We start from the raw sequence: 23,931 nt of genomic DNA on the forward strand, positions 1-23,931 counted from the left end.
AGGCAGCCGCTCACTTCACCTTACCAGGCCCAGTAAGAGAACCCCCTCTGAAGTACACACATTTACTGCATACAGACTTTCATTCTCACCCTGGAACACACTTCTGAGACAGGTAAGGGGTTCATACCGATATATCAACCCCACTGAGCAGGTGCAGATAAACTGTGGATGGTGTGCACACTTATACCCATAAGTGGTTCCCAAGCACCTACTCGTCCCGGGCTCTGGGACCCAGAGAAAATCCATATTTGGTCTGTGGCCTCCCAAGGAGCTCACAGTCTGATGGAGGCCTTGGTCTCTGGCCTCCTGAGGAGCTCACAGTCTGATGGAGGTGACCATCAACAACAGAAGGTACTAGGGTTTGTGAGTGAAGGGACTGGGAGTCCTGTGTTTCTGCGAGGGTTTTACCATGAGCAGTCGACTGCCAGAGTAAAGGAAGGTATTAACTGGCAGAGAGCATAGGAGGAACAACTGAAGCCAGACTGTTGGTCGGGGCGACAATCATGAACGGTAGAGGCACTTATGAACGGTGACTATTTATTGGGCATTTACTATGTGCAAGGCACATTGTTCCGGGAGTTACATATTAACTTATTCTCATATTACAGCTGAAGGAATAGAGATAAGTGAGGCGCCCAAGGTCACTGGACAAGAAGAGCTGGGATTTTGCCCAGGAGCAAAATTGGCTCCAGAAATTCGGTCAGAGTCGCCCTCCTTACACCTTACCCCTCTGGACGTAATCACACCAAAACACACAGAGACGAGAGCCAAACCCTTGAGACACACACACATAGCAACACAGGTCATTATCTGCTGGCAAATAGAGATTTAAATAAACTCAACCAAATCACACTCATTTTAAGTAAGGCTTTATTGAGGTATAATAGACAGGGAAAATTTGGTGAATTTTCAAAGTTTGGTGAATATTCAAAGTAAATACAGTGGGGGAGGAGCGACCAGCCCTATCTTAATCAGTTTCCGGTTAAGAAACTAAACAGGGGCAGGGCCAGAGCTCCCTTTCTGTCTCTCTCAAGGGCGACCACTTCTCCTGACACCGATTCATCAGTTTTGTCTGTTTTGAACTTCATATGGAAGGAATCACGCGGCGTATACAGTGGTATCCGATTCCTTTCAGGAAACATCCCCCCGTCGTGCGGGACATCACTCTCTGCTGTGTCCACCGTACGACCAGGATTCAATTCCGCGTCCACTCTACTCTTGACGGGCTGTTTCCAGTTTGAGGCCGTTATCGACAGTGCTATGGACCTCCGGGGACACATCTCTCGGGGCTCATGCCCACGCGTTCCTCTCGGTTGTTGATGACCCAGGAGCAGAACCGCTGGGCGGTGCGAGTTCAGCTTCTCCAGAAATCCGCCCGTTTCCCAAAGACCCTCCACCCGGTTCCAGTCCCCCAGAAGCTCCAGTTCTTCGTCTGCACCGGGTCCGGCCTGTCGTTCTCGCGTTAGCCCTCCTGGCAGGTGGAGACCCCTACTCCGATCCGCCGCGTCTGGTCGGTCAGGGCGCTCAGCGAACACACGCACGCGGTGCACACGGCGCGCGGGTCGCCCCCGCGCGGCCGACGCGGGCTGGGACAGGGACCCTCTCGCGCCCGCCGCCCCCTCCCCGTGCCCACGTGGTCCGAACGCAGCTCCTCGGCCCGGCCGCGCGAGTCCCGGCGCCGCGCAGTCCCCAACCCTCCCTCCCGCGGCGGGTAGGGGGCGCTGCGCGGCGGGGGCGCCCCGAGGGGGCGGGCCCGGTCGGGGCGGGGCCCGCCGACTTGCAGGCCTGGGCTCCGGCCGCCCGCGCCGCCCCGCCGCTCCGGGGACGGGCCGGGGCGGGGCGCGGCCGCAGGAAACGAGGCGGGGACGCGCGGAGGCGTCGGGGAGCGGGGGAGGGCGCGGCCAACTCCCGGAGGGACGGCGGGCCGAGACAGCGGCGCCCCGGCTTGGCGCCGAGCCTGAGCCCGCCGGACGGGAGGCGGCCCAGCCGCGGGCTCGGCCTCGGCCCCGGTCCCGCCAGCATGGCCGGCCGGACCGTGCGGGCCGAGACCCGGAGCCGGGCCAAGGATGACATCAAGAAGGTGATGGCGACCATCGAGAAGGTCCGGAGATGGTGAGCGCTGCCCCGGGGCCGGGGCTGGGACCCGGCGGGACCCCTCTCTCCCAGATGCGTCTACCCGCCCTTCGCCCGCGGGGGCCCCCCGGCTGCTCCCTGAAGCTCCAGGGCTCCGTCCCCCTCTGGCTACACCCTCGGGTCTACAAAGCGTGTTCCCAAGCCTTACCCTCATTTATGCCCCGCCCCCTAAGGCTTTGACACTCCTCCCTCAAGTGTGCCCAGGATCTTCTTCCTCTGGTTCCCGGCCGGGCCCAAAGCCTTTCTCCCCCGTACGCCCCAGGGGTCTGCAGAGCTATGGCCCCCAGCCATGCGCTCTCCCCAGAGACGCCACTGTGTCTGGCCTGGGGTCTGCAGGACCCTCTTTCTTCGGACTTTATGCCCCATTAGCAAAGCCGCACCACCGCCCCTTCCGCAGGTCTCCCCGTCTGCGTTCAGCTCCTGCGGGAGGGCTCTCTGCTCAGAGCTCTGACCCAGTGCCCCCACCCTCCCACAGGGAGAAGCGCTGGGTGACTGTGGGCGACACTTCCCTTCGTATCTTCAAGTGGGTGCCAGTGGTGGACCCCCAGGAGGAGGTGAGCAGACTCTCCCACACTAGGCCCTTCATCTGTGCAACCTCAGGCGGGCCCCTCCCAACCCTGGCCTCCACCTCCAGTCCCGCTCCGAGACCTCAAACGCAGCAGCCAAGACAGATGCTAACAATTACTGGCAACTCCACCCCCTTCTCCCTTTTTCTTGTTTCAGACCCCTGAGTTCGAGACCTAACCCACGGTACCAACCACTGTCACCTGATGCAGGGCCTTTGGCTTCTCTTTGCCTCAGTTTCCTTATTTGTACACTGGAGGGCTTTGCAAGCACTAACTGAAAACCTGTCACTGACCCTTATCCCTCTAACCCCCAGGAGCGTCGGAGGGCAGGTGGTGGGGGAGAGAGATCCCGAGGCCGGGAGCGGCGGGGCAGGGGCGCCAGTCCCCGAGGGGGTGGCCCTCTCATCCTGCTGGATCTCAATGGTATGTTAGGGATCCTGGGATTTCGGGGGCGGTGTGTGGGGGAAGTGGGGAAGGGGCTTGGGACCCTCAGGCCCAACCCCCTCGGCTTTTGCTCCCACAGATGAGAACAGTAACCAGAGTTTCCATTCGGAAGGCTCCCTGCAAAAGGGCACCGAACCCAGCCCTGGGGGCACCCCCCAGCCCAGCCGCCCTGTGTCACCTGCTGGACCACCAGAAGGGGTCCCAGAGGATGCTCAGCCCCCAAGGCTGGGCCAAGAGAGAGGTAGGACCAGGTGACTCCCGGCAGCCCTCTCCTCTGAGTCTTGTCCTCTGCAAAGTTGAACCCAGCGGCTTACCTCCACCTCTACCTGTTCCCCTCCTGTGTTGCTCCCTCCCGGGGGCCTTCCCTGCCTCCTACAGAAGGTCGCCGCCCTGCCTCCTGTGAAGGTCTCGTTCATCTGGCTTCTCTAGGTCTTTAGATAACTAACCACTGTCTGAGATTTCCATGTTAGTTTTATTGTTTTTGCTACTCCAGTCTCTTTCCCGGCTCCCACGTCATGTCCGGTTTCTGAACCTTGGGCTCATGTTGCTCCTAAATCCTCAGAACAGCGTGGAACACATAGAATGTGCTCAGCTGATATTTGTTGAGGAGTAAGTAATAGTGATATTCTTCAGTGTGATTAGGACGTGAAAAGAACAGCTAAGTGTCTGTGTCCCAGACACCCTTCTAAGCACTGAACGTGTTTTATATCCGTACTATAACCCTGCCTGGTCTGAACCACCTCCCACGTGGGTCTACAAGCGCCATCTCTCACCCCTGCCTGGCTCCAGCCTCCTCCTGGGTCTCCTTGACACAGCTGCCAGACCAGCTTTTTCTATAGCACAAGTCTGGCAGGATCGTTTGTGCTTCAAAGTCTTCAGTGGCTCCCTATGGCCTTTGACTCCTCCACTTTGCCCTTTGGGCCCAGTGAGTGACCCCTGCCGGTCTCCTTCTTCCTTTCCAACAATACCATGACCTGGGCCTGTGGACTGTGTCTCGATCACACCTTTACTAAGAGAACAACAACAGGCATTTATTGAGCCGGTGCTGAGGGCAGGACACTCTGCTAAGGGCTTTATCCGTAACATCTCATTTCATGCTCACCACGGTCTCCTGTGGGAATTACTCCTCATTATCCCCATTTACAGATGGGGAAACCGAGGCCCAGAGGAATCAAGTCACAGGCTCAAGGTCAGGATTTGAACGCAGGGAGTCCAGCCTCACAATCTGTGCTCACTAAACCTGTGTCCTATCTACGTCAGATGTGTCCCATTTGTCCCCCTGACCAAATCCTGCTCACCACGTCGAGACCCCGCTTCCATGTCCTTCCTGTGGCTTCTGCCTGGCTCGCAGCCAGGGTCTCGGCGTCCTCCTCGGCATCCCCTGGCCCCGGGTCTGTGCTGTAGTACAGAGCAGCTGCTCAGGGAATGTCTCTTCACTTGATGTTCCAGATCCTGGGGCCGAAACTGCAGGCAGCACCGATGAACCCCCAATGCTGACCAAGGAGGAGCCTGTTCCCGAATTGCTGGAGGCTGAGGTGAGAGAGGCCGGAAGGCTGGACTCCTGGGTCGCTGATGCAGTGGGGGCTCTGGGGCAGCGGAAGGCTGGGGGGCTGTACTCCTGAGGCCCAGGCAGGAAGTGGACACCTCAGGCACAGCTCAAGTCTCAGAGGCCGGGTTCTGGGGACAGAAAAGGAAAGGGTGTTTGAAGACAAAGTCCTGCGGGCTGGATCGGGGCAGATTTAAGACCATTAAAAGCCTGAAAAGATCGTGGTGCTCCTCCAAGTATTTTATTTTATTTCTTACTTTATTTTAGTCCTAAACTGTCATATTAGCTTAAGAGAGTCCGTTCCCCACAGCTTCCGACTTTTCCCACAAGGACTACCTTGATGCATTTCCCAGAAATAGCAGTATCACCTTCTTCCCCCAAACGGTGTTGTTGTTTCTGGTGCCTCCTTCCTCTGCTTCCTGGGGCCCCGAGCCTGGGCGAGACTCCTAGGTCCAGGAGGGGAGTGCGCTGGAGGCGTTGGAGAAGGCAGGGGCTAGGAGGCGGCACTCCTGGGTTTGGGTGGAGCTCACGCCTGTCCGCCCTTCCTCTCCAGGCCCCTGAAGCTTACCCCGTCTTTGAGCCAGTGCCACCTGTCCCCGAGGCAGCCCAGGGTGACACAGAGGATTCGGAGGGCGCCCCCCCACTCAAGCGCATCTGCCCAAATGCCCCTGACCCCTGAGAAGCCGGCCTGCCTGTCCTGTCGCCCCAAGGGCCCCTTTGGCTTTTTACAAATAAAGACCCTTTTGTAATTTTGTGTCATGTCATTTCCCCGTCAGGGCTGGGGAGGGTCTCTGGAGACAGCTTTGTCTCATGCTCCACTTCTCAGATGGAGTCACTGAGGCTCTAAGGGCACCTTCCTATAGTCATACCATGAGTCAGACATAGAACGGGAGCCCAAGCCCAGACCCTGCCTCCCCAGACCGCCTCCGCCCGCCCGTCTCCTTAGCTTTCACCCTTCCTGACCTTCAGCCCTCCTCTTTGGGAATCCCAGGACCCCCTTCTTCCGTTCAGCCCCCCTGCCCCGCCCCCGGGCCCAGCAATTACCAAAGCTCTGGGCACCTGTACCTTGATTCCTGTTCATACGCAGGATCATACACAGGAACACAGAGGCCTGGAGGGACTTTGGGGTCTGATATGACCCAGCCTGTGCCTCGCCCTCGAGAAGCTGCAGCTGTACCCCTGCCTCTGCTTAGCCATCCCTCCACTGGAGCCCCTCCCCACACTTCTGGCTGAGTCTTACTTGTCCTCTCCTCAATCACCGCCTCCTCCAGGAAGTCTTCCCGGACCCCTGGCTCAATCAGTTTCCCTTCTTTTGGGCTTCCACCACCCGCTGTGCCTCCTCCTCTTTGTCTTGGCGTTTATCAGGCTGTTTGGGACGGCTCATTTGGGATGCCACTGCCTTGCCCACTAGCTTTTGGGCTCCTGAGGGTCGATTCTTGGTCCCCAGCCTCATCCAGCACCACACTGGGCATAGAGCAGTGATAGCAACTGGTGAATGAATGAATAAATGAATTTGCTGAGGCTATCCAGGAAGGCTTCTCTGAGGAGGCTGAGTGTGAGATGGGAACCTCGGTGTGGTAGGTCTGAAGTTCAAATCCCGGCTCTGTCACTCACCAGGTGTGTGGCTCTCTGCATCCCTCTCTGAGCCTGGTTCGTTCATCTGCGCAACGGGGGCAGTCACTAGGCCTCATCTGCCCTGGCGGTTTGTGGGAACCTTCAAATAACATGCACTCTGCCTGGCAAAGTGTTAGAGTTAGGTGTTTTAGCCCTCTTTTTACTGGTAACAAAGGTTAAAAGGTTCAGAGGGACCAAACTGGAACTTTAAAAGACTGTTTGAAATGGAGGGCTGTCTTCTGATAGCGGCTGTCAGGGTTGTCATGGTTGAGCCCGCGGAGCAGACGTGCAGTGACGTGTATGTTCGTTTCTTCTTGCTGCTGCAGCAGGTGACCACAGACGTACTTAGTCACTTAGAGCAACACGGATTCATGATCTTACCGTTCTGGAGACCAGAGGTGCAAAATTAGTCTCACCGGGCTAAAGTTAGGGTATCAGCAGGAAAAGGAAATTTTTCCCGGTTCCTGTAGGAGCCTGTGGGGGACTGTCTGTTTCCCAGCCTTTTCCAGCTTCTTCCACATTCCTGACTTGCACCCCTCCCCCATGTTCCGCGGCTTCTTCCGATCTGTCTCTGCCTCTCCTGCCTCCCTCTTCAAAGGAGGCTGCACGGAGCCCGCCTGGGCGGTGCGGGAGACTTCCTGTCTCAGGACCCTTAACCGAATCCCACCTGCAACATCTCGTCTGCCACGTAAAGTAACATGCACTGGTTCTGGGGTGAGGCCGTGGGCATCTCCACGCAGCATTTTTGGGGTGTGGCGGTCATCTCCGTATTGCCCTCGGTCATCCCAGGAGTTCACGCAAGGGCTCTGTCAACTATAGAGTGCCTCGTTGGCTTAGAACAGCGTCAAAGCCCAGACCACGGGCTCTGGGTTTGGATACCAGCATCTCCATTCATTTGGTTGTGACCTTGAGCCGAGTGACTTAACCTCTCTGGGCCTCGGTTTTCTCATCTGTAAACTGGGGATGCTGGTAACATCAGCCTGGCGAGTGTTGTGAGGATTAGATGAGGAAGTACACGGAGAGCGTGTCCTTGGCTTGACACATAGTGAGTGCTCAATAAATAGCAGCTATTTTCATGTGACTCATGGTACAGAGGAGGATATGAGGGTGTAGGGAGAGAGGCCAGAGACGTGCCTGTTGGTGAGCCTGGGGAGGAAGAGTCCATTTCCGAGCACGCTTGAAAGGCTAAAGTTCGAGTCCCCCCGGTCCTGTCCCTCCCTTGGTCCCGGACCCCAGCCGTCTGTCCTCGCTCCCAGGCCAGCCCCCTTCAGCTCGGTGATCCACTCTGTTTTAAGCTCTGGTTTAAAATCCACCTGTCATGGCGACGCCCCCCGGTCATCACCTTACCCTGCCCTCCCTGCCTCCCCCCTGCAGCCCCTCCCGGTGTCCACGGTGTCCATCTGTCTTCTAGGAACTCCGTCCATCCGTGGCTCTCAGGCGCTGGCCTCTAGTGCTCCCCCTTCTCCTCGGCGCATCCGTCTCTCCTCCTCCTGATCCCTTAAGCATCTCTTGTCCGGCCTAGCTCTTCTCGTCATGAACACTCCCTACCAGGCCCACCTACTCTTGGAATGAAGGGCGTCCAGGTCTCTGCATCCAAGTGCTGCGCCCTCCCTCTCGACTCGGAGACCCCTGGGATGCCCGGACCCTTGGCCCCTCCTCCTCCCAACCTGTTCCTCCCCTCGCCTGCACCCAGAAATGGCCCCTCAGTCCCCGGATCAGAGCGCCTGGAAGTCAGAGTTCTCTAAGTCTCTATCCTGAGTAACACTCCCATCTGCTCCTTTCTTTAGGGCCTCCTGTTTGCTAGGTGCCTCCTGGTGGGTTTCCTGCTTCCCTTTTGCCCACCCCCATCCATTCTCCACCTGGCAGCTGGGCAGTCTCAGAAGCCCCCTGGTACTGCCCTGGGTGCCAACCCTCCTTCCTGGCAGGATGGAGCTACCCCTGCCTCTTCCCCACCACCTCTGCCCTGTTCCCCTGAGAACTGCTTATAATCATACTGTGCTGTTTCTCACCATACTGTGCTGTTTGCTCCGCCAGGAGTGTCCCTCTCATCCTCTCTTCATCCGGGGGACGCGTTCTTTTTTTTTTCTAACCTCGGCTTCCCCATGACTTCGTTATCATGCCCTCCGCCTCCTCCTGTGCCCATTTCAGAGAACATCAGGCATTGCCTTGGGATGGTCCGTGTTGGCTTCCGTCTGAGGCATCAGTCTGCCGGCTCAGCAGGGGCAGAATTCCTTTATTTGTAGCGACACGTATTTCTTGTGCACTTACTATTGGCTAGGGACTCTTCTAGGCCCTGGGAATAAAGCATTAACAAAACGGAAAAAATTGTTGCTTTCTTGGAGTTTCCCTTCAATAAGTTACATCACCGGTAGGAAGGTATAAGTCCTTTGTTAAGAAAATAGAGTCTAGGATATTTTATGGTAAAAAGTTTCAAACATGCAGCAAAGTTGGAAGAATTACGCAGGTGACACCCGCATACCCCCCACCTAGATTCCGTAACATCTTACTGTGTCTGTTTATCACATCTCCTAATCCATCCGTCTGTCAATCTAGCTTATTTTCTTGACACACTTAAAATAAGTTGCAGACGATAGGGTACTTCCCTCTAAGTCCTTCAGCATGCCCATCGTTAACTAAGGGTCCAGTATTTACAGATTTGTCTTGTCCCTTGAAATAAAATATCCACATAGTGAAATGCATAGGTATTAACTGTATGATTCCATGAGTTTCAACAAATGCATGCATCTGCATAATGCAAGCTCTTACCAAATACATCATCATCCCTTCTGGAAAGTTTCCTGTTGCCCCTTGCGCCACCCGCTACCCCCAGCCCAGCTCCTCGGAGGCAATCACTGTTCTGGTTTTGTCTTGATTAGGGTAACCTTTTCTAGAACTTCTATGCGTGGAATCATAAGAACGTACTTCTTTGCATCTGTTTCACTCAGCATCATGTTTTTGAAACTCATCTGTACGATAGTGTGCTCCTTTCTATTTCCAGGCTATAGTCCATAGACTTGGCTTTGACCAGGAATGCTCTGCCAGATGGAGAACAGATAGGTCCAAGTCCTCTCCCTGTTTCTAGCTCCCTGCACAAGCCTGTCAAGCCGGGGGACCAGAGCCCTGGATGAGTGTACCCTAGGAAGACAGACAGCTTATTTCCCAGGACCTTTCTAGAATGTAGCCAGTCTATGACTTCAGTCCCCCAGAAATCTGGGGAGACAGAACTAATTCAGGGGACAGGATGTAGGGTGAACAAGCATCCTGGTTTGCCCAGGACTTCCCAGGTTTTAGCATTTCAAGTCCTGTTCCTGGGAAACCCCGGGAAAACGGGGATGGCTGGTTGCCCTGCAGGACCCCAGCACTGCCCCAAGGGCCCCAGCACTGCCCCAAGGAACCCAGCACTGCCCCAAGGACCCCAGGCCCTTTCTCACCCCAGACTACACTTACACTCCCTTCCTCCTAAGGACTGATTTTCTATAAACTCTGAACTGATCAACTTCTCCCCTGCTCTAAAATATCCCATGGCTCCCTGTGGCTGCCTGGCAATACCCAAAAGATGTACTGACCTATGGCAGTGGTTCTCGAACGTTGCTGCACAATGGAACCACCTGGGGCATTCTGATGCCCGGCTTCTACCCCAGACATTTTAACTGGTTTAAGGCTGTGACTGGGTATCAGGAGTTTTAGAAGGCTCCACAGGTGATGCTGATCTGCTGCAGAGTTTGGGAACCACTGGCTTATGGGTATGATTTGCTTGCTGGTAGTGCCTATGTTTAAAAGCAAAAGATTTCAAATAAAAATCTAGACTCCTAGCTACTTTTTTTTTTTTTTTTTTTTTTGGTAAGATTTGTGTATTTATTTTAGAGAGATAGAGGCAGGGGAGGGCCAGTGGGAAAGGGATACGGAGAACCTCAAGCAGAATCCCCACTAAGCATGGAGCCCAGCGCAGGGTTCAGTCTCACAACCATGAGACCATGACCCAAGCCGAAACCACCAAATCCTCAACTGACTGAGCCACCCAGGTGCGCCAGCTCGCAGCTCCCTTTGAGAAAGCAGAAGGTCTGAGATACTGAGTGCTTCCAAGTATGGTAATCACCAGGGGGTGTGGAGCATTGGCTCCTCTTGGAGACAAAGCATGTGTTTTCTGGTCCCCACAATCTCAGCCACTCCCCGGTGCTTCCTCTGCTCATCTGTGTCCATGTGCTTGGCCTACAGGCTAAGGTCTCGGCTCTGTAGCCTCTTCACTAACTCCTCATCTCACTTCTGCCCTCCAGCCATATGGCCTCATGTGGCTTTTCTACACCTGCTTTTGCCCAAGCAGTTCTTCCACCAAACTCCTCATCAAGGCAGACAAGGCCTTGCTCAGTGGCCACGGCCATCTCTCTTTCCCCTCTTCCCACGTTCATCTAACACACAGACCTTCTAATACACCGAGCCTGGGCAGGCCAGTTCTCCTTCTGTCAGGTGCGGCACGCTCTGCCTGGGGAACTCGTCTCTTCCTCTGTTCTTTCTTTCTTCCTGGCCAGTGCCTACTTATCTTTCAGGCCTTGACTTAGATTTTGTCTATTTCAGGAAGTTTCCCTGACCCTCAAACTAGGTCAGGTCACTGGTTAGTCACGGCACTTCCTCTTTTGTTTAACAGCTCACTTCCCTTGCTAGAATAAAGCTACCACGTTCATCTCTGTCCTCCCAGGGTCCAGGTAAATAGGGCCGTGCCTGGTAAATGGTAGGTGTTCGTCAATGACAAATGAACATAAGAAGGAAAGGAAAAACATCTCCCTTTCTCCGCTGGCAAAATTCTACTCTTGTGCTTACATTTCTACTACAGTAGTCAACTCTGTGCTCCTGGACACCCAAACCTCACTAAGCTCAGGTCTAGCTCACAGTGAGTCCAGTGGGTCCCCAAACCCCTTCTGTGGTTGTTTCCTCCGTGTCAGAGTGCATAATTGGAACAGGCATACTCAGAAGTGGGCAGAATCCCCACAGCAGGTGACTGAGTTGCGGCCGTCTGTGAAGGCAGGTCTGTGTCTGATTGGTCCCCCCAGGGCCCCATCCAGGGCAAGCACAAGGGTAACTCCCTTTCCATTCCCTGACTTCTGTCTACTGACTTTCACTTGGCAGTGGCTTTGCTCCCAGTCCCCTCTTGGTCCTCCAGTCCCCTCTGAGGGCAGCTGGTGGTGTAGCCAATGGTCAGGATAGGGTAGGAATGGAGGTTTTCATAGTCAGCCGATCCGCATTAACTTGTGTCATCTTGGGCAAGTCCCTCCCCAGCCTGGACTTCAGCTGCTCGTCTGAAAGATGGGGCCAGTGATCCTTGCCTCGTCTTTGGGGTCGAACCTCTCCGCCCGTGTCAGGCACCGTGGGAAGCAAGTGCAGAGCGCCCGGGCCGCTGTGTGCAGACCCGCTTTCTGTGGAAGTCGTGGTTATCTCCAGCCTTGAGTGTTTAGAACCACGGGTAGGCCTCCGGGCACTCCGGGCACTAGGAAATGCCAAAGAGAAGCCCAAGTCCGCGGCGGCCTGCAATGCCCCGTTGAGGGTTTAACGTGTTTATTTTTAAGCCCCAGCGGGGGAGGCCAGGCCAGGCGGGTGGGGTGAGCACAGCCTGGGGGGGGGGGGGCTGGCTCCGGCTCCGCGGCTGTGACCCCAGCGGCCCCGTCTGTAGCGTGCGGTGCCCCGCGCTCTCCCCGCCGGCCTTTTGTGAGGCTCCGAGCGAACAAAGGAGGGACGCGCGCCTCCGCCACGGCCAGGCGCGCCGCGGCGTCGCAGGGGTTAAGGGCACCGAGCGGCGCGCTCCCGTGCTAGAGCGGCCGCGGGCGGACTTCCGGAGCGCGGGTCCCGGCGCGCGCCGCGCGGCTGCGGGAAGGGCGGAGGGCGTGCGGGGGTGCGGCGTGCGGGTGAGCGGCCGTGCGGAGGTTCGGCGGTGCGGGGGTGCGGGTGAGCGGCCGTGCGGGGGTGCGGCGTGCGGGTGAGCGGCCGTGCGGGTGTGCGGCGTGCGGGGGTGCGGGTGAGCGGTCGTGCAGGTGTGCGGCGTGCGGGGGTGCGGGTGTGCGGCGTGCGGGTGAACAGGTGTGCGGCGTGCGGGGGTGCAGCCTGCGGGTGTGCAGGTGAGCGGCCGTGCGGGTGTGCGGCGTGCGGGTGAGCGGGTGTGCGGCGTGCGGGGGTGCAGCCTGCGGGTGTGCAGGTGAGCGGCCGTGCGGGGGTGCGGGTGAGCGGGTGTACGGCGTGCGGGTGTGCGGATGAGCGGCCGTGCAGGTGTGCGGCGTGCGGGTGAGCAGGTGTGCGGCGTGCGGGGGTGCAGCTTGCGGGTGTGCAGGTGAGCGGGCGTGCGGGTGAGCGGGGGTGCGGCGTGCGGGGGTGCGGCGTGCGGGGGTGCCTGGGTGCAGGAGCGCGTCTCCGAGGCTCGGCGCGCCGCGGTGGCATCCTGGGTCACCTCGGCTGGTCCGTCGCGACGAGTCCCCAAGCGCCTCAGCCCGCGAGTGCGGGACCCGCGGCGTGGGAGCCCCTCGGGGCCTCGGTGTCCCGCCGCCGGATCCCGGGGCTGGCCGAGGGCGGTCGGGCTGCCCGGGTCGTCGCCCGCGGTCTCCCCGCCGCGCAGTCAGGGAAGCCGGGACCGGCGCTCTCAGTCCCTTCGGCCCTTGATCTCGAGGCCGCTGCTGCCCGGGGCGGGCGCTGCGCGGCGCTCCGTGTGTCCGGGGCGGCCCCGGGCGTCTGCTGTCCGCCGTGTCGCGGCCTCCCGAGGCTGCCGGCCACGCGCGCAGGAAAAGCGAGGCTCAGAGCGATTCTCCCGACTCACGGTGCGGGCCGGTGGCTGCGCGGCGAGACCCGTGAACTCCGGGCGGTCGCGCCTGACGGGCCGGTGTTTGGGGGAAAGTGGCCCCTACTGAGTGCCCAGGACCGAATCCTCTCACGGAGGGCCAAGGCGGACAGGGGACGCGGTTGGGGGGTGTCACACCTGGTCACCTCTCTCTAGCACGGCCGTAGTAGGACAAGGCTCGGGCCGTACAGTTCGCTCTTTTATCGTGTTTTGTTACTTAATTGTAACGGCACACCCTTGTCCGTCAGTCACCGCGAGGGCGCGGCTCTGCTCCTGGGAAGCCCCGACCTCGCCCCGGTAAAATGTGCGGCCCAGGGTTTCTCAGGATGTTCACACACTTGGACACCGCAGCACCACGGTCAGCTCTCCAGCGCTCTCACAGCCCCCTTCCTGTGGCGAGCCCTAAACCACCACTAATCTACTTTCTGTCTCGATAGATTTGCCCATTACGGACATTTCCTATAAGGCCTTTTGTGACCGAGATAATCTTTTTTAAACAAACCCCAGCCTTAGCTCAGAGCTTGGGCCTGTAACCAAACCCAGCGAGAACTGAAGAGCATTGCTTTGATTTTGTTGGATTTATTTTTGCCACTCCAGGATGAATGGTAGATATTTCCTGTGCGTGATACGAAATTTCCTTTTTGAATAAATTTTTGAATAAATTTGTTTCAAATTTTGAGTTGGCATTTTTAAAGAACAAGATTAAATAAACAATCTCCAACTTTTATCTCCAAAAGCCAGGAAGATAGGACGTGAATGAAGTTTGGGAAACATTAGATTGTCTTGCTTTGAGGTTCTCCAGGACATGGCTTGGAAACGACCCTACTATTCCACTTGACTCCCCTGCCAGCTGCTGTGAGGAAGCGTATCATTTTCCTGATGAAGAAGCAGGTGCAGAAAAGTTAAGTGTGATAACCTGTCCAAGTCACACCGTTAGTGACAGAACCTAGACTTCCCCTGAGGTCTGTCTTAATTCCGAAGACCACGTCGTTACCAAATCCGGACGTCCCACGGGGGGTGAGGAATGGAGGAGCAGGCTTGAAGGAGGGAGGACTCTAGCCAAAGTACCAGGACATGTGGGGACCAGGCTGGCCACCTTGTTTTTGGTATCGCAACGAATGTTCACATATTTCTATAAAATAACTTAATTTGTGACTTTACACAGAAATCCCTTCTCAGTCACAGTTGGGGCTTTCTTCTCTTACGGGCGCGCCAGAGTCCAGGAGGTGCTACCTAGATAAGGAGTGTGTGTGTGTGTGTGTGTGTGTCCGTGTCCCCATGAGCACATGTGTGTGTTGGTGTTGGGCAGATCTGTGGTCCAGCTTGACGCTTTTGGTGATTGCCGTCCAAGCCCACAGTGCTCCCTTCAAGTTCATGGCTTCTGCCCTGTATCATGTGTGAGGCACCAGAATTTGGGCCAGCCGAGACTCCGTGTATGTAGGGTCCCCTGTTTCCTGAAGATCAGGCAGCCACCTGCTCTCAAGGCTGGCTCCTTTCTGGAGCATAGCCGTGGGGCAGCAGTAGGACCCCCTCTTGCCTCTTCCAGGCCAGAGACTTTCACCAAGATCTTCTTCCCCTCCCAAACCCTCTTATTCCGCTTCTTATTTTTTCACTCTGGGTTTCAATAGCACGTGAAACTCCCAGCCCATTTCCAATTAAACTAGTTCCCTTTTCCTAAAGGGCAGAGAGCGTTCAATTTTTAAACCTTAACTTAAGCAAAAAGTAGCAAGTAGAAGACAAAACAACCAAATCCTGTCACATTGTTGTCAACACCTTTGGTTTTTTTGTTTGGTTGGTTTTTTTTTTTTTTTTTTTTTTTTTTTTTTTTTTTTTTAAAGATTTTATTTATTTACTTGACAGAGAGAAATCACAAGTAGATGGAGAGGCAGGCAGAGAGAGAGAGAGGGAAGCAGGCTCCCTGCTGAGCAGAGAGCCCGATGCGGGCCTCGATCCCAGGACCCTGAGATCATGACCCGAGCCGAAGGCAGCGGCTTAACCCACTGAGCCACCCAGGCGCCTGTTTGGTTGGTTTTAAGATTTTATTTATTTATTTGAGAGAGAGAACTAGCGAGAGAGAGCATGAGAGGGGAGAAGATCAGAGGGAGAAGCAGACTGCCCACAGAGCTGGGAGCCCGATGCGGGACTCGATCCTGAGGCTCCGGGATCGTGACCTGAGCCGGAGACAGTTGCCCAACCAACTGAGCCACCCAGGCGCCCCTGTCAACACCTTTGTAACTCAATCCTCTCATCTCATAGCTGTGCAATTCAACATGGACCCAAGTGTGTTAACTACGCCTGTCCTCCTTCTAAGGCGATCAGAGGTCCATCTGGTGTGACTCAGCTTGAGGGAGTCTCAACCCTAACTCCAGACAACTTAGATCTAAGAGTTATTTTTGACCATTATAAACAAAATAACTAAGTTTGCTCCAGGTCATATTCTAAGAGTTCTACATGTATAATGTCCCCAAAATCTCTTCAGCAACTCCAAGAGGGAAGTACTGTTATTGTGTCCATTTTACAGGTGGGGAAACTGAGGCATGGAGAAGTGAAGTCTTTTGTCCAAGGCACCATGGTTAATAAATAGTAAAGGCAAGATTTCAGTCCACATAGTCTGACTTCAGTGTGGGCTGTCAAACACAGAGCACATCTTCTGAAATCAGACTATTTCCTCTATCACTTACAGCAATATCTTAGTATTCCATATATATTGGAAAGTAGTTTGTAGTTACTTGGGAAGCAGAACTGGGAGGACTCTCCTCCCCACAGAGGAGTCTGAGCACTCTGAGACCTGGATCTCTCACGCAGGACGCCTTTCTCCCTCCCCAGCTCCTGCCGCCCTGGGCATGACTTCCAACTCCAGTCGCTCCCCCAGTCCCCAAACTGCCAACCCCAGCTACTGTTATGTGTCCACGTTGGGCCAGGTAGACGCATAACTTCTCTCTTCTTTGCTGCAGCCCCGCAAGGAATCAATCCCCGTTTTACAGACCAGCGAACAGATTTAGGAAGGCCAAGTGACTTGCCCAAGATCACACAGCTAGTGGATGGAGCCCCAGGATTAGAACCTGGATGCCCACTTCTGCGTCTCCTGCTCTGTAAGACGCGTTAGCGATCGTACAGAGTTGAGAGCCACCTAAGTGGGTTCGTGGGGGGCAGTGTCTCTCTGTAGCTCCCGAGAGAACCTCCCAGCCTCTCTGGCTCTATTTCCTTCTTTGCAGAATCTCTTTTTACCTTCCTCATGTTTCTCAACTTCCTAATGAAAGTTGGGAGAAGTTTTTTGTTTTGTTTTTTAAGGATTTTGTTTATTTAGAGAGAGAACATGCACATGCAAGTGGTGGGACAGGGAGGGACAAACCGACTCAGCGCGAGTGCTCAGCGGAGCCTGACACAGGGCTCAATCTCCTGACCCTGAGATTATGCCCTGAGCTGAAATCAAGAGTCAGTTGCCCAGCCGACTAAGCCACGCAGGTGCTCCTGTTTTATTTTCAATTTCAAAATTAGACTCAAAGACTACTGTAAAGAGGGTGTTCCCATAAAGGAGTTTCTTTGGGGGGAGGGGGTCATACTGTCTGCTCTAAGGAGACCTTTTCTGCCTAGGGTTTTAGAACAGCAATGAGACTGGGGAGTCGGAGTTCAGGGAAAAGATGGGGACATCATGATAACAATGCTTCTGTTTACTGTGTCCTAATAACGTGCCAGGCCATGGCCTAAGTCCTGTGGGGGTGTGTGTGTGTGATGTGTGTACGTACTAGGTGTGTGTGCATACGTAGGCTAGAGGTCATGTTTTTATCTACCACTCTATTCCAGATTTTTAGATGGAGTTTTGTTGAGATCACTTCACCCTACCTCCTAGTTTAGAGGCGAGGGGTCATGGCTGCTTCCTCCTTCGAGGGTCATGGAAGTTCTCTTCTCTGCTAGTCCCCATGGCCGGCTCTTTGAAAAGACCAATTTCTGGTGTTAGCGATAGGGGTCACTAGGTGGTATGACTATAATGTTACTTACCTGTATTTCTTAACTTTCCGTAGTGCAGGTAGACTGCCTCCGTGACCAAGATCAGTCCCCTTCCCTCACCGAATGCCTTTCTCCAATTTAAATGATGACTTGCCTCATAACCCCCCTAGTGGGAGAAGTTCCAGTTAAAGAAGTCAAGACCTTGTAGTAGAGGGGTGTCCCCTTACTTCCAGTGGCAGCCACATCTGCAGCTCCTTTGGAATAAAGGAACCAAATGTCATGACCCCACTTCTCTCTCAAGTCCCTGATAGGCCTAGGGATTGGCATCTGAACCCAACTTTCCACGGCAGGGAATCTCAACAGGGTGGTCCTGGGCCTGAGCGTTAGGAAGGTTATGAACGCAGACTTGGTTATCATAACTTCAGAGGATGCTAGAGGCATGCAGTGAGCCAGACCCAGGGAGGCTGATGGATGGTCTTGTAACTTACTAGGCAGCCCACCCAACAATGCCCAGAATGACAGTGGATTCCTGTGGGTGGCCTGGTGACCTGGTGAGGTGTCTAGATCTGGAAATGCTGTTCAGTTGTATCATGGCTACCCAGATGACCAGCTAATGTCTTGGAAAGTCTGAAAACCAGTCCCAGGAAAAGTAGAACTCGTATCATATTGAAGTTAATGCAACTCCATATCAGGGGTCTGGGGGAAGAAGGATGTCACTGTTCTGGGAATGGATGTGTCACTTCTAAGGGAACAGGATGTTCTAGGGACCCCATGACCTCCTGGGTCTCCTGGGGCTTGACCAATATCCCAGGTGTCTGTAAGACTCTACATGAGCACTGAGCAGCTCGATGGGATGCATCAATGTATGAAAAATCCTTTTTTTTTTTTTTTTAAACTGAATGCCAGTGAATAGGCAGTAAGTGACACTTTAAATAGTGTAAAACTACTTCCACTGTTGGAGGGTAGTCTACATACCCTTCTTTATTTTCTTGAAATAATTTTAGGATTCATTCTCTCCATAGTTTATTTTCAGAAAGCTCACATGCTCTCTAAGAAGTTAGTCTATGAGATGTTTGCTGTCGTTTTAATTTCACAGCTTCAAGTCCCAAGTCATGACAAAGAATGACTTGAGATTTGTGTATACTGAACCTGAAATTCTCACAGTTGCCTAAAAATTGAACAGAAAGAAGTAAACCCACATATTTAAGAATTCTGTGTAAGTAGACTCTGTGATCGGGAAAGTATTATACTCCCGAACAATGCCTAGCCAAATATTGTGTTCAATTTATAATTACAGTTACAAATCCAGTTAAAATAGTTAAAGTTACAGACCCAGGAAAAGCTATAGGCTCAAGAGTCACACAGAAAGTGCAAAGCTAGAACTACCACTTTGGTCCCCTAGCTTCAAGTTCAATGCTTTCTCCACTTGTTCTCCCCCGACGACTGCTGCCTCACAAAGCTACGGCCAGGAGAAAACTATAGATCAATTTGAAAGTGATGCTGAGAAGGCAAGGAAGGTGAAGCAGAAGTCTTAACAGGAAGGCAAAAAATTTTAAAGATTGATTTATTTATTAGAGGGAAAGCATGAGCAGGAGGGGCAGAGGGAGAGAAGCAGACCCCATGCTGAGTGCAGAGCCCAACAGTGGAGCTTAATGTCAGGATCCCGAGATCAGGACCTGAGCCGAAACCAAGAGTCAGATGCTCAACATACTGCGCCATCAGGTGCATCTTTTTTTGTTGTTGTATTAGTATTTTATTGTTCTAACAAATTGCGACAAATGTAATGCCTTAAAACCACACATTTATTACCTTACAATTCAGTAGGTCAGAAGTCTGATACGGGTCTCACTGGGCTAAAATCAAGATGTGGGCAAGGCTTTGTTCCTTCTGAGAATCGAGGCGAGAATCCACTCCCTTGTCTATTCCAGTTTCCAGAAGCCACCCACAGTTGTTGGCTCATGGTCCCCTGCCCCCATCTTCAGAGCAGCAGTGTCACTTCTCCGTGACCCTTCTTCCACTGTCACATCTCACTCTGTCTGAAGCCAGAAAAGGTTCTCTGATTTTAAGGACCCTTGTGATTACACGGGGTAATCCAGGATAATCTCCTCATCTTAGGGTCTTTAACTTAATCACATCTGCAGAGTCCCTTCTGCCATGTGAAGTAACACACTCACCAGCTCTGAGCTTTGGGGCATGGACATTTTGGGAATTAGAGCAAGGCGATTTTTCTGCCTATCGCAGTTATGAAATATCATCCTGATGCATAAACATTCATAGGGAAATGGACATTTTAATGTAATATTAAAATACCCCAGCCACCATCGTCCAAACCAAGAAATAAACATTGTCAGAATCACCACAAACCCCCCACTTAATCATGTTTATTTTTTTTAAGATATTATTTTTTTATTTGACAGACAGAGATCACAAGGAGGCGGAGAGGCAGGCAGAGAGAGGGAGAGGAGGAAGTAGACTCCCCACTGAGCAGAGAGCCCGATGCGGGGCTCGATCCCAGGACCCCGAGATCATGAGCTGAGCCGAAGGCAGAGGCTTAACCCACTGAGCCAGCTACCCAGGCGCCCCTTAATCATGTTTTCTGTTTGCATTTGCCTGAAATTCTTTTTGTCCATCTATTTATTTGCAATATTTTTTTCACTTTTGTTTTATGTGTCTTTCTTATAAATTGCTCATAGCAGATTAAAAGAATTTTTTGAAATTTTTTTCTGCTTATAGCAGACCTTAAAAGTAACTTAGTCCGACAAGTTTTGTCATGACGTTGATTCAGTGTGTTCCTGTTTATGACATTAATCTGTGATTTTCCTTTCCACTTGATTTTACATTTACTATTTATTTTCTCACTAATGTTTTCCTGTTTGCTTTTATTTTTTTTTGAAGATTTTATTTATTTATTTGAGAGAGAGACAGTGAGAGAGAGCATGAGAGGGGAGAAGGTCAGAGGAGAAGCAGACTCCCCGAGGAGCCGGGAGCCCGATGTGGGACTCGATCCCAGGATTCTGGGATCATGACCTGAGCTGAAGGCAGTCGCTTAACCAACTGAGCCACCCAGGCGCCCTCCTGTCTGCTTTAAAAACAAACAAACAAACAAACAAACACTTCTGTGGGTTTGGTCGAGTTTCTGTTTATTACCTTTGCCTCTGTGAACCGGCCAGTGTTGATCTCCGTTTTCCTAGCGACCACAGTTGTTCTTAAATGGTTGTATCAGTGCGTGGTCGGAACCCTACTCCTTCACCAGGCAATTTCCTTGCCCACTCTTTCACAAACCCCCCCAAAAGGTGACCACCCTAGAATGCTTTGACCTTCCTCACTCTATCCTAGAGTTTTGCTAAGATAGCTTACAATTTGGGGTTCGATTACTCGGTTTTTCATTAGTTAATCACTTATGCAAAAGAACCCTTATTTAACACTTAAAGCACAAATTCCCAGTCGACTGCTAACATGTAAGCTGAGCTATCTGTACCTGTATCTGTATCTATCTATGTGTCTTTGTATTGCTAACCTCCGCTACCTCACCCCTTCACCTGTCATTATCTTGAGCTCTCCATCGCTAACTGAGAGGATTTTTTGAGCGCTTCCCTCAGAAAGGTCTTGCACGTGATGTGTGCACTGAATCTTATGTGCCAGATGTCTTCTGGTTGGGAAGTGACATGATGGCCACTTTTGATTCTTGGGTTATGTTCTTTTCTCCTGGAGTCTGTATTCTACTGTCTTCTAGCTTATAGTATTGGGGTTGGGTGGCTTTAAATTAGCTTGTCTCTAATTCCTTTATAAATAACCTAATCCAGAAGCTGTAAGTTCTTTTTTTCCAAAGATTTTATTTATTTATTTGACAGACAGAGATCACAAGCAAGCAGAGAGACAGGCAGAGAGAGAGAGGGAAGCAGGCTCCCCGCTGAGCAGAGAGCCCGATGTGGGACTCGATCCCAGGACCCTGGGATCATGACCCGAGCCGAAGGCAGAGGCTTAACCCACTGAGCCACCCAGGTGCCCAGAAGCTTGTAAGTTTTGTTTCTATTTCTGAAGTTCAGGAATCTCATCAGGCTATGTCTAGATTCTTACCTTTATTCACGTGAGTCTGTTTCATCTCCAGGCTCAAGTCTCCCTTTCCATCTGTTACTTTTCTCTTCTTTTGGGATCTCTGTTATTTGCATTAGGTCTTTTGGATTTGTCCTTAAAATTTACATATAATGGTATGATTTCCTTTCCTTTGTGTCTGGTGTAAGATTTCTTCCAGCATCTGGGGCCCCTGGGTGGCTTGGATGGTTGGGCGTCTGCTCAGGTCACGATCTCCAAGTCCTAGCATCGAGCCCCACATGGGCTCCTGGCTTGACAGGGAGTGTGCTTTTGCCACTCCCCCTGCTCATGCTCTCTCTCTGTATCTCTCTATCTCAAATGGAATAACGAATAAATAAATAAATAAAAATCCGCTCCTCTTTAAAAGCAACAAGAACTCTGGAAGAACATTGTCAAAATAAGCTTTTTCAGAACTCTAGAAACTAATCAAAGGTCAAGGAATGTTTATTAAAAAATAAAAAATAGCTGTATCCTAGTGAGAGCAGTGAACTTTGTGAAATTTTAACTTGCCCAAGGCCCATTTTCCTCTCCCCAAGTTCATAGAAACCTTGAAAACTAGAAGCCTCCTAACTAAGGGAGCTGTGAAAAACCATGGTTTAGTAGCCACCAGAGGGGGCAGAACAGGTTTGAAGCTCTACAGCAGCTCCGTCCTCAGAGCAGTGCCGCTGTCTGTTGGCTCTCAGGAAAGCCTGTTCTGAGTCTGTCTTTATTTGAGTGACGTCAGAGCTCTCCCTGTGCTAATAGCCATAACGGTGGGTCACGTATAGAAGACAGCGGCAGTTGGTTGACATCACAGCTGCCTGCCGTGGCCGTACGAGCTGGTGGTCATGAGAGAGAGGCTGACAAAACGCTTCAAAAGGAGAAACAAGGGAAGAAGAGATAGCCATTGGTCCTTGAAAAGCTTTGACATGTTCCTAGGAATTCCTAGACGTTCACAAGCAAATGTAGGGTTGTGTGCGTACCCAGGAAAGCCCTGAGGAGATCCTAACCTCTCACCTCTACCTGACCTTGAGGGTCTGTAGAGGCCAGAAGTGAATATTAAAGCAGTATTTTACACACACACACACACACACACACACACACAAGGCCTCACACAAGATTTATTAGTTGAATGCATTTAAGGAAATCTCTGTCCAACCATTAGCTGACCACTAAGCTAATTGAGTAGAGACTTCAGTGGCCACACAGCAAAAAACACAGTTTTGTTTACAGAATTATTATGGGGGGGGGGGTGCCTGGGTGGCTCAGTGGGTTAAGCCTCTACCTTCGGCTCAGGTCATGATCTCAGGGTCCTGGGATCGAGCCCCGCATCGGGCTCTCTGCTCAGCAGGGAGCCTGCTTCCCTGCCCCCCCGCCTGCCTCTCTGCCTACTTGTGATCTCCCCCTCTGTCAAATAAATAAATAAATAATCTTAAGAAAAAAAAAAGAATTACTCTAGGAAAGTCACTAAACAAACAAAGAGCAATATCAACAACATCTGGGGAGCGCTGGACTCTGATTTGCGGAGTTGCCACATTATAATATTTAAGATGTCACTTTATTTTTTTTAAAGATTTTATTTATTTATTTGACAGAGATCACAAGTAGGCAGAGAGGCAGGCAGAGAGAGAGAGAGGAGAAAGCAGGCTCTTGGCTAAGCAGAGAGCCCAACGCAGGGCTCGATCCCAGGACCCTGGGATCATGACCTGAGCTGAAGGCAGAGGCTTTAACCCACTGAGCCACTCAGTCGCCCCTAAGATGTCACTTTCAACAAGAAATTATGACATGCAAAGAAGGAGGAAAGTATAGCCCATGCAGAGCTAAAAAACAGTAAAAAGAAACTTCCTGAGGAAGTCTAGACATTGAAGTTACTAGAAAAAAGTCTTTAAATTAGCTATTATAAATGTATTCAAAGAACTAAAGGAAAGTATATCTAAAAATAAATATAAGAATGTCTTACAAAATAGAGGATACTAATAAGCAGATAAAAATTACATGTATATGACCTATATATAATAAATATAATATAAATTATATATATGTAAAATAAAAATTCTAGAGTTAAAAAGTATAATAACTGAAATGAAAGACCGACTACAGAAGTTCAGGAGCAGATCTGACCTAGCAGCAGAATCAGCAAACTTGCAGAGGAGACAGTTGAAATTACTGTCTGAGGAACAGAAGGAAAAAGAATGAAAAAAATGAATAGCCCCTCCCAGACTGGTGGGACTACATCAAAGTGTACTAACATACATATAATGAGAGTCCCAGAAGAGAGGAGGAAATGGGGTAGAATATTTAAAGAAATAATAGACAAACCCTCCCAACTTTAATTTTAGAAATTAATCTACATATATATAATCTAGCTCAAAAGAGGATAAACTGTAAGAGTTTCACATCTAGGCACACCATAGCCAAACTTTGAAAGACAAGGAAAATACTGAAAGCAGCAAAAGAAAAAAGTAATCCATCATGTACAAGGGATCCTCAGTAAGATTAGCAGCTAACTTCTTATCAGAAACTATGAAGGCCAGAAGTGGGATAACATATTCCGAGTGCTCAAAGAGGGGCGCCTGGGTGCCTCATTCGGTTAAGTGTCTGCCTTTGGCTCAGGGTCAGGATCCCTGGGTCCTGTGGGCTTCCCACTCAGCAGGGAGCCTGCTTCTCCCTCTGCTGCTGCCCCTCCCCTGCTCATGCTCTCTCTCTCACTCTTCAAAGAAAGAAATAAAGCATTTTTAAGTGCTAAATTAATAAACCCATCAACCAAGAAGTTTATATCCAGCAAGATCCTTCTT

General features: G+C 52.0%; 1 protein-coding gene across 1 annotated transcript; it reads left to right on the forward strand.

Moving 5' to 3' along the window:
- The first annotated feature begins 1,882 nt into the window (after positions 1 to 1,882).
- BCL7C (BAF chromatin remodeling complex subunit BCL7C) lies at positions 1,883 to 5,438 on the forward strand. The gene is made up of 6 exons (XM_059154380.1): positions 1,883 to 2,112; positions 2,609 to 2,687; positions 3,014 to 3,122; positions 3,223 to 3,384; positions 4,593 to 4,678; positions 5,243 to 5,438. Exons 1-6 carry the CDS (start codon positions 2,021 to 2,023, stop codon positions 5,366 to 5,368), a joined length of 654 nt encoding a protein of 217 aa, XP_059010363.1. The 5' UTR covers positions 1,883 to 2,020; the 3' UTR covers positions 5,369 to 5,438.
- Positions 5,439 to 23,931: the final 18,493 nt, after the last annotated feature.

Source organism: Mustela lutreola, chromosome 17 (genome assembly GCF_030435805.1).
Source record: "Mustela lutreola isolate mMusLut2 chromosome 17, mMusLut2.pri, whole genome shotgun sequence".
NCBI classification, from domain to species: Eukaryota; Metazoa; Chordata; class Mammalia; order Carnivora; family Mustelidae; genus Mustela; species Mustela lutreola.

Bases quoted from the DNA above. Each gene is read 5' to 3' on its own strand.
- BCL7C (XM_059154380.1), top strand. From the start codon at position 2,021: ATGGCCGGCCGGACCGTGCGGGCCGAGACCCGGAGCCGGGCCAAGGAT. The intron at 2,688-3,013 runs GTGAGCAGACTC...TCTAACCCCCAG, and splicing joins TGGTGGACCCCCAGGAGGAG to GAGCGTCGGAGGGCAGGTGG. The intron at 4,679-5,242 runs GTGAGAGAGGCC...CTTCCTCTCCAG, and splicing joins CCGAATTGCTGGAGGCTGAG to GCCCCTGAAGCTTACCCCGT.